The 10,023-nt window shown below is 33.8% G+C and overlaps 2 protein-coding genes across 4 annotated transcripts; one reads left to right on the forward strand and one right to left on the reverse strand.

Annotated features, from left to right (window-relative positions):
- Window positions 1-483: 483 nt before the first annotated feature.
- LOC105343911 (SOSS complex subunit B1) lies at window positions 484-4,360 on the reverse strand. Of its 2 annotated transcripts, none has more exons than XM_011451419.3 (7): window positions 4,057-4,360; window positions 3,833-3,975; window positions 3,440-3,578; window positions 2,920-2,991; window positions 2,663-2,732; window positions 1,758-1,860; window positions 484-901 (listed from the first exon to the last, which is right to left on the reverse strand). In XM_011451419.3, the coding sequence occupies exons 2-7, from the start codon at window positions 3,912-3,914 to the stop codon at window positions 735-737; spliced, it is 633 nt and encodes a 210-aa protein (XP_011449721.1). In that variant the 5' UTR covers window positions 3,915-3,975; window positions 4,057-4,360; the 3' UTR covers window positions 484-734. The 2 variants fall into 2 exon arrangements, with proteins under 2 accessions (XP_011449721.1, XP_011449720.1); XM_011451418.3 differs by having other exon boundaries at window positions 484-913; window positions 4,057-4,357.
- Window positions 4,361-5,259: 899 nt separating this feature from the next.
- Window positions 5,260-9,963, forward strand: LOC105343912 (low-density lipoprotein receptor class A domain-containing protein 3). 2 transcript variants are annotated; one of them, XM_011451420.4, is made up of 7 exons: window positions 5,260-5,403; window positions 6,814-6,945; window positions 7,898-7,990; window positions 8,126-8,317; window positions 8,450-8,561; window positions 8,716-8,870; window positions 9,151-9,963. In XM_011451420.4, the coding sequence occupies exons 1-7, from the start codon at window positions 5,346-5,348 to the stop codon at window positions 9,480-9,482; spliced, it is 1,074 nt and encodes a 357-aa protein (XP_011449722.3). In that variant the 5' UTR covers window positions 5,260-5,345; the 3' UTR covers window positions 9,483-9,963. The 2 variants fall into 2 exon arrangements, with proteins under 2 accessions (XP_011449722.3, XP_065931687.1); XM_066075615.1 differs by having other exon boundaries at window positions 8,129-8,317.
- The last annotated feature ends 60 nt before the right edge of the window (window positions 9,964-10,023 follow it).

Consider the following 10,023-nt stretch of genomic DNA (forward strand, 5'->3'; position numbering starts at 1 on the left):
CAAACAAAATCATTTTGGGAAAATTTATAGGGAAGGCAAAAAATTTCAGCAAAATTGTTTTTGTGTATAGCGCAGCTAAAGTTGTTCTTGTTGAAGGACAGCAACGTTAAGAAAACAATCCCTTTCATGTCACACATAATTAATAATTGTCCAACAAGTACCATATTGACCCAGTATGTACATTTAATAGGAGGACTACTTTTAAGCCATGGGGACAAGCTCAAACGAGCAAAGAATAGTTGTAAATAAAAAATAAAATAAACTGTTTTTAATTCTTTTGAGATGCAGTGGTCATCTTCAAAGACATGATTTATCAGTTGTATTGCGTAAAATGAATTAATTAAACACCCATAAACCCCTGCATCTTCACGATGTTCTAGAGTTCTACCAAATTATTACAGAACAGTCATTGTACAGTGTGATTATCCTTGGTAAACACAGTTTGTTTCTGGGCCACAGTTTCTTTTTTCTTCTCTTTCTCTCTAAATTTTAAAACAATTCTTAAAGTCTACACTTTTCTTTTTTATGCATTGAATATCTGAGGATGTATATGAAAGCTTTACCTTTCTCAAAACTAGAAAAATTAAAGCCACGCTTTAAACCTAATGTACATGCATGAGCCAATTTGATTGGCTTATTATGCTATGTCCTTTTAACATTCTTTTGATTTTATGTTTCAGGAAGGGGGCAACAAATATTGAATAGACATTTAGAGGATTTTTCTTCCATCTGGGTCATCTTCTCATCCCACGGTTTGGTGGCCGCCCATTCATGTTCTGGGGTCCCTGAGGGTGGTAGTTCTGCTGGTGATGGGGTGCACGGAGGCCTGGCATCATTGGTCCGCGAGGGTGACCCTGATTCATCATCATGCCAGGTCGCTGTGGGTGGCTGTTGGAATAACCTGCAGGATTGCCTGTTTTTATTTTCAGAGAAAATTTATAGAGAAGAAAATTCAGTTAAAGACAAAAATATGTAGATAATGATTCGACTATCTGAGCAAAACACTTCTTTCCTGCCTTCAAATAACAAATATGCTTTGTTTGTAAATGTTGCAACTAAAAACAGTCTTAACTGCAAGAGCATGCCTTTTTAGAATTTTAATGAAAATTAATGTAAACAATTAAAAAAACAAATCATTAAGGTATTTTACAAAACATGAACATGAGACTTTAAACTGTTGGTTGTTACCATTATTAACTTTCATTTTCTATTCTGTAAATAATGCAAACCTAAGTAAACTCTCTTCCTGTCAGCTATTTACAGTCTATGTGAAAGTTTTTTTTACCACATCAGACATTCGGTCCTGTGTAATCAATAAACAAACAGGACCAGACCAAATTTTGTCAGACTGAAAAATTTGATTTTGCGACCAGAAATTGAGTACCGGTATGTGACATTTTTGTCACTGGTTTAATTTTGGTCAGCAATCGTCTACATGTATTATCTGATCGGGATCAAAGTTCAAGTTATTTTTACTAAATTCTCAGTCAATGTTATGTTTGAAGAAAAAAATTCATGAATAAGTAGTTTAAATAGAGCATCCCTAGGATTTAGGTTATACAGTGAAAGCATGGCGGAAAAAAAGATTAAAAGAAAGCCTAAATTATTGCAGTTTGAATTTACGAAGAAAGGAAAGAAATCTGAGAGCAATAAAAAAAAGACATCAGACTTTTTGTCCGATGTAAAAATGATGCATCTGACCAGAGGCACTGCACATCGGTCAGGTTCAACAGTCCGATGACTAAATTTACCAGTACCTTCATTTGGAGGTCTTCCTTGGGGTGTCCCTTGTGGGGGCCCTGATGGGGTTTTCCCATCATTTGATTCTGTTGGGGATTTTCTTTGTCCAGGCTGATCTGACTGCAATTTTAAATAAATACATTATTTTATTTCTTCAAGCAAATAAGTACCTGTTACAGGTTTTTTTTTTGGAAAGCTATCAATTAACATTAACTTTTTTTCTGTCTTCATGGCTAAAAAATAGGGGAAGGATTGGACCCAAAACAGGCTTAATCATTTTGACAAAATCCATGATAATGTAGATTTAATGCTACATTGGTCAATATTACATAAGATGGAAGTTAAAGATGGGCAATTAAAGAGAAAACAAACAACTTGATCAAGACAGATTAATATAGAGCACTCCAATGTCTATAAATTTGGCCTCGAAGTTTTTGAAAATTTGAAATTTGGTAGGCCCATTTCCCAATCTAAACAAACATTAATTAAACCAACTTTTTCCTGAATTAATGATTTTCACTAACTTCCCAACATTAGTCACTTATATAAGGAATAAGGAATCATTCTTTGAGTATTATGAGGTGATAATTTCGGTCGGGGCGTGATCAAATCCAATAATGCCTGAAGGGCTTTATGATAGATTTGATCACGCCTCGACCGAAATTATCACCTCATAATATTATTACTTATATTTATATAATTTTAAACCATCGTGCGATTAAATACTTAAATATAAATAAGCAAGGGTTATAACCCTGCTGGCGCCTCAATTTGGCTTTATGAGTTATATAGTACAAAATCGATACATAGTGTTATCACAGGCAAAGACACCGAAGAATGTAAATATATACATATATTCCCACATTTAACAGCCCTGGACCCAGTACCAAGACGTGGTTCAAAGCCCTGTACAACAGTGTACCTTTGGGTTATTTGTATATTCTGGCTTTGGTTCACTCATGTTTGGGGTTTCTGTAAACTGCATACAAAACCTGTGATAACAAATAAAACATGTGTAAGCTTCTATATTATATTTACACTGCTGATAAACTTAATATATTTTTCTACAAAAATCTTTCAGGTAAAACGCACTATATTAACATTTATATCTATTCATAAGTTTATTAATTATTATTTAAATTTCAGACTTGATATAAAAGTTTAAAATATCAAACATACTCTCCAACTTTGATAACTTCTCCAGATTTTCCAGTGTACAAAGTTAGACAACTCTTCCAAACATTTGAGTATCTGGAAAATCGAATTAAATATGTAGTTCGTACATGTCAATAAATTCAATTAACTAAACAAATACCATATATTTATTCTAAAACATAAAATTGACTTAAATTCAATAAATTGATTGATATCCATTTGTATCACACACATGGTTGATAGAAAGAAATTAAAAATCCAAAGATGGAAAGAAAGACTTGGTTTATAACAAATTCATTAAATTTTGTCTGAAAGCAACGACTAGCTGTCACACTTTAGTGCACATCTGATTTCCACCAAGAAATCAAAACATACCAATTCAAAGATTTGGTTTTTACATAAAGGGAGTTGAGGATTAAGTTAAACTTTAAGGATGACTGGGGTAGAATGGGAAAAGGGATGACAAATTAACAAAGGGGGCTCAGAAAAGCTCTTCTTAGATAACACCACTTGAGACAATATTAAAGAAATATTAATTTTTTACCCTTTTGTAAGGCGGCAAATATCTCCAGTCTGGAGAAGATCTCCTGTTTCATCCCATATAGAAATGTTGATGCTGCCTGTTTTATCTGCGACCTTAACAGACCTGACGTCATGGCCATCTCTTGTTCGAGTTGGAGCACCTGCAAATTATAAGATGCATGAATATTATCATTACTGAAAACGGTTGCCAAGGAGAGCTCTGACCAAATTCTATAAAATAATTTTTTTTCAAAGTAAATTAATATTCAATTGTAATTGATAAAATAGAGATTAAATTCTATTTATAATTAAAATCAATTTAATATGCACTTTTATTAAAATTATGTTTCATTATAAATAATTAGCATTATAAAATTCAGCACCATATTTATAAAATGAAAAGAATTGAATATACCAATATCCAAAACAATAAACATGATATTTATGTTTTTTTGTCCAGGTTTGATATCTTTTATACTGGTAAACTGTTCTCCCATTCTTGTCTTTTTTGGACGCGCCTGTACAGAGTGAGGTTCACGACAGGGTGTAAACTTTAATCTGAAAAGAAAAGAACACAATATATTTCCGGCTGTTGATGAATAAAATGTATAAAATAGTCTCTTTTGGTTGAATGCTTACTGCTTCTCACTAATATTCCCTCCTAAATGGTCGCACGAAGGCTAAATCAGTCCATCTGGCAAACCCTCGTTCTCAATGTAAAGGTCATTCCACATCGCCTTTTTTTTTCTCTTCTGGGTTTTGTGTTTGACTTTTTTCTTCAATCGTATTTTAAGATGGGACTTCCTTTATCTATGTACAGAGATTGTCGATCAGATTATAGTATGACGTTGATATTTTGAGAAGATTAACGTTACACTTTCTTGTCTCTTCTGATTGTGTGTGCACTGCTTCTTGAGTGACGATTTCTTTTCAGGAACCGTAACTCGTGTTACACTTTGAGAGCACACAGGCGGATCTAAATAGTATCTTAGAACATTCTAGACTTTTTTGTATATATAAAAATGCATTCGCTTTGAACATCGGTAAATAGAATACCCCCCCCCCCCCACACCCAACCCATAAAACCAGAGCTGAGACAACTAAACAGCACTGAAAACATTACAAGCAGTCCAGTAGAGACGTACATTTTATAAATGTTATTCATAATGTCTCTGCATAGTGCAGTCATCACAGTTTATAAACTAAATTAATTATGATAACTTTAACTATTTACTTGTATTACGACTTCGTTTTGAATTACATTTTATTAAAATAACAGAGCAGCAGTTTGATAGGGAAAAAATGATATCTCATCGTGTGACATACTATCAAAAAGTTGCTTCAGTTATTTATATACATGTACATCGCTTTTCAGGAAAAAATATGTTAATTTAAAATACATGTTTACATGTAATTTAAATATTGCTCGTTTGCACTTTATGGAGATCTCCGTTAGATCTACTTTCCAAATAGCAGGTAGACGCTCACTCACTCAGGAGATATTCTCGACCAATTCTGTGGACCAATTCTGCAGGTAGCGAACGAATACACCGATTGCATATTAAAAATATCATAATTTCATGTCATTACATCTCTTTCTTCGAAAAACATACGGTATGTGGGCACGGCAGAATATTGAAAAATAATGACATATGACCGAATATTAAAATTTGAACAGGAATTACCATGTCTTGCATGGTTTTGTTCAGATTTACAATGTAATTGATAATTACATGAAATTTGTATTTGAATTAAAATCAATTTAATTTAATTTGAAAGAAAATGATAAATAAATGTTTATGCATGATCAATTATTTTTAGAATAAAATAGAGTAGCGTCATACAAAATATTGCGTACTTCCTTAATTTGCATCGTTTATGTATCACGTGCCTGACTGTTTTCGTAAACAATTTATTCTCAGGTGAAAATGGCGGCAGTGGTTTTTACCGTTGTATCAATAGTACTTTTTATCCACAGGAGTACCGGTAAGTCTGTCAGTATATAATATCTATAGACTGTGTTATTCTGGTTAGGTAACATGTAGGACCCTTCAGATTTGGGACCATTTGTAAATATTCTGTCACGATTGGTTCTGGGCCGAGGACACGGAACTAAAACTCAACAATAACAAAAAACCCACCATAGAATGTATCGATTTGTACGTCTCGTATCATGAAACAGCTGCCGAGTGGACAATATATACTTTAAACGACTGTCTTTTTTATTTTGTTATTTTTTGTGATACATGTATGGATTTTTGTAGGTTTGCTTATATGTTTATAAAAATTATATAATTCAATTAATTCGTCGTTCTGGGTGACTGCGTTGTATGTACACAAAGTCACCCTTATTCCAGTCGTGTATACATGTACATGTGCTTACTTTAGCAATACAATGTGTACTGAATTTGTCACTATTTACAAGTGGAATGTCATTGTGTCACGTTATAGAACCATTTTAACAAGAGCTTGGACTTTCGGTTTTAGTGTCAAACGGCAATGTGACGTAGGCATGTCTATTTCTATTTCGCTTGAAACCAGCGTCATTTTTAACTTGTTTTGACGCAAGAAGTTGATATAGTTACGTCCTACCGAAAGTCCAAGGCCTTGTGAAGATGGTCCTGAAATCGTTCTTTTTCTGATAAAAAGAAAAGTAAATGATTTATATTTAGAATAGATCTAGAGTGAGTCTACTTTCCTTTTAATTCATTAAGTATCGTAAATACACGTATATAATAGTACCGTGCATTAATCGTTTAAAAAGAGCACTACATTGTTTAAATATATATATGCATGTGCGCTAAGTACTTAAAACAAACACCCCCTCCCCCCAAAAAAAGAAGAAGAAACATACTTTGATAAGTTTCAAGGGTTATAATGACCAAAAAGATATACTAGTAATAGCGTATACCTATATAAGAGAAAAGAAACATAAATATTTTTCATTAATGTTCATTAATTACAATTTACATCAGGGAACTGGACAGAAACATTCGATGTAAATTAGATTATAACTCATAAACTCAAACGAGACAAGCGTTATGTCAGTCCTTGCGTTCTAGGATACAAGTATGGAAGTGGGAAAGGGGGGGGGGGGTAACCTACATAAAATTGAAAATAAAAAATAAACCTTGGACCCCTTTAAAAATATAAATCCTGGACCTGCGCCTAGACAGTCTGACACCTCTGTTTGTACACACTGAAAATAAATATACTTTTAATGATTTAAGATATATATATGTATTTTTAATATTTATAGATTTGGAAACGCTCAGAGAGAGAGAGAGAGAGAGAGAGAGGAGAGAGAGAGAGAGAGAGAGAGAGAGAGAGAGAGAGAGAGAGAGAGAGAGAGAGAGAGAATTTCGAACATTCGTAAATGACAATTTTTCATTATAGGACAAAGTTACTGTGGTGACGACCAGTTCATCTGCTGGTCCGATTTCACCTGCCTCGACCCTAGCTACAAGTGTAACGGGGATGTGGACTGCTCCGACGCGTCGGACGAGAAGGGCTGTGGAGATATTCTGAGTAAGTACATGCATCTTACTCGTATCACTTTAAAATCATCAACATTTATCAACGACGTTGTGAGGGAAAATGATCATTTCTACATTCAAGATCGCATCAAAATTTTCTGATTATTTAAAGTGGTAAAAAAATTGATTTAAAAAAATATTGATGTCCGTGTATCTAATATATATTAGAAAAACCCACTTGATCGGATTTGATTTAATATCTACATAGTACATATGAATTAAAGTAAATATATATGTGTAATCAGGAATTTCATGAACATCATGTATAACGTGAATTGTCGAATACACCACAGGGGCATCTAATCCGCTCTGTTCTCTGACATTCTTATAAATAATTTGTTCTCTAGTCAGAAAATAATTTTATTTATGCTGATGTCAGTAAGGAAATACACATAATTACTCAATAATTCAAATACACATACTTTACACTACAATCAGTGAGTGTTTCCATTTACATATATTAGTATATGAATCATAATGTTGAAAGACAGCATTTGATTGACTGGTAGAGTTTAACAACTTGCGTACAATACGTGTACTTTCATTCAAAAAGCCTTATAATGAGTCCATTTCCCATGAAATAATAAATATAACTCACGTAACTTGTTTCAAAATACACGTACCTGCAGCATAAAGCTATTCTCATTCCTAATATCACATGTAAGATATGTTTAAGATATATACTTCAAAATTCTTATGTGGAAAATGCCGTTCAGCATCTCTTCAATCGTCAAGGTTATGTGAGAAACTTTAAAAAAATATCAATATATTCCTGAACAAAAAAGTTACTCCATGCAATACCATTTAAAAAAGTTTCTAGAATGTACATATTTTAGAATAAAGTGTTAGAAAAAAATATGTTGTTGTGAAATAATTCGCTTTCAAAAGTGATTGTTCGCAATAAAATGAAATATCAATTAACTGACTGTGTTATCTTTTACAAGGAGAGTGTCATTGCAAATACCAGCTTGAGTGTAGTTTAAGTGCTTCTTGTGACATTTTCGGGTGTCAAGATGGCTGGGAGGGCTACAGATGTGGTACGAATTTAATTTTTGTAAACAATAAGCAATCTTTTATCTATAGAGAAAATCAATACCGAGATGTTATATGTAATGACTAAAAAAAACTCAGTTAAAAGTGAGAGATCTTTCTACATCATTTTTATTTCACAGCAGACAAGATGGTCACTACATTCAGTCCAACCAAAATAAGAGACAAGATCGTCACTACATTTAGTCCAACCAGCACCCAATCACAGTTGGATACGTCATATGATTGTCACTGTCTGGACCAATCAGAATGCAATGATAGATACTACGGCAGTTCATGTTACTGCCAGGAAGGTTGGAAGGGCATTCGCTGTAGTAAGTCATAATTTACATTCATCTGCAACATACAGTCTCCAACAACGTGACAAATCTGAAGTCCTTGCTCATATATAAATTCTAAAAATCGCTTTAAAATTTAATATTTTTTTATTCATTCAAAATTAATAGGTGAAAAGGTTTCTTACATAACCAGTGAATCTTTGGGGCTGATAGGCGGTGTAATTATCGTGCTCCTGGTCATCAGTGTAGTGGGACTGCTAGCGTTCTGCGTCAATCGTGTGTAAGTATAACACAGCGTATGATTTATTGAATTTAGTCTGTTGACCAACACAAATTTATATTATTTATTACACTTTGTAACTGAACAATATCAAATAAATATTCTAACAAAACTTACTGTATATTATAACTGCCAACCGTAAATCATTTTGTAGAAAAAGATGGAGAGGATTAAGGGGGCATGGTTTGCCCTACAGGGGACTGACGAATTCCCAGGAGAGCATCGAGAGGTCATCGGTTTCCGCGATCCCCCCGCATTTATCCTCGGCCCCTCCTGCCTATGAAGATGTCGTCAGCCAAGGAACAGGACGTAAGGAATTTGTAAAGCAATACTCGTCTTGAGAATTTTGATCAATACGACAAAGCAGCAGTTCACTCGATACGCATTGTTAAAATAAGAAATGACAATATTATTTAAGTACTTAGGAATTATTTCGATTCGTGAATACCGGTCATCATGCATTTTTTTGTGGATTAGAGAGAGAGAGAGAGAGAGAGAGAGAGAGAGAGAGAGAGAGAGAGAGAGAGAGAGAGAGAGAGAGAGAGAGAGAGAATTGCGTTTTATTAAAGCTTTATTTTACATTTTACAGACAATTCTGGCAGAAATCAGATGGAGCCACCCCAAAATCATGAACAGGTGGCAGCGCCCCCTTCCTATGAGTCCATCATCAAAAACCAGCAGGATCAGGAAATCCAGCTACAGAGACAACCAGTCCCGGAAAGCACAGTCAGCGAAACTAGAGAACCAGTCCAAGAACTTACAACCAGCGAAACTGGAGAACCCGTCCCGGAAAACACAACCAGCGAAACCAGAGAGCCGGGTTTGGAATCATTGGCGATTGTTCAGATTCAGGATGAACGTGACACACACGATATTCCCGACATAGGCAGTGACCGGGACTTGATTATCTCCATCCGGTGATGTTTTGCGACAGCAGTTTATATTGCATTTTAACCTTGATCGGTGGTATCAATTTAATTGATACTTGTTGCATGCATTTATACGAAGTTCATTAGTTGAAACTGATTAAATCAGATGTAGTGAAAATTATATAACAATGATTGAGCACTAGACACTTACGTTATCGCCAAAGAACATGGATTCATTTAATATGTATAAAGCTCAAAAGACAAAGGATTTACTTTTTTTAATCCAGCTTTTATCATTCATATACTTGTATTCAAACAATTGTTATATACTATTCTAATTTTTATATTCCGAATTTATACAACAACTGTGACTATGCATAATAAATTAAAAATTATTTTTTAAAAATGTTTACGTATATTTGATAATACTGAGATGTAACTATTAATTGATCACTGATGCACAAAGTAGGTTGAATATTGATGATGACCACATAATAAATAAAGACTGGGCTAATTAAATTTAAGAAATTGGATGATTTAACTTAATTCTTTTCATCTTGTTTCGGTTATATATAATCATGCAGCACCATTTG

Source organism: Magallana gigas, chromosome 2 (genome assembly GCF_963853765.1).
Source record: "Magallana gigas chromosome 2, xbMagGiga1.1, whole genome shotgun sequence".
Lineage (NCBI taxonomy): Eukaryota > Metazoa > Mollusca > Bivalvia > Ostreida > Ostreidae > Magallana > Magallana gigas.

Excerpts from the sequence above, each read along its gene's own strand:
- LOC105343912 (XM_011451420.4), top strand. The coding sequence starts at position 5,346 with ATGGCGGCAGTGGTTTTTACCGTTGTATCAATAGTACTTTTTATCCAC. Across the intron at positions 6,946-7,897 it reads GGGCTGTGGAGATATTCTGA|GAGAGTGTCATTGCAAATAC; the intron begins GTAAGTACATGC and ends ATCTTTTACAAG. Across the intron at positions 8,318-8,449 it reads TTGGAAGGGCATTCGCTGTA|GTGAAAAGGTTTCTTACATA; the intron begins GTAAGTCATAAT and ends CAAAATTAATAG.
- LOC105343911 (XM_011451418.3), bottom strand. The coding sequence starts at position 3,914 with ATGGGAGAACAGTTTACCAGTATAAAAGATATCAAACCTGGACAAAAA. Across the intron at positions 3,579-3,832 it reads GTTTATTGTTTTGGATATTG|GTGCTCCAACTCGAACAAGA; the intron begins GTATATTCAATT and ends TATAATTTGCAG. Across the intron at positions 1,861-2,662 it reads AATATACAAATAACCCAAAG|TCAGATCAGCCTGGACAAAG; the intron begins GTACACTGTTGT and ends TTAAAATTGCAG.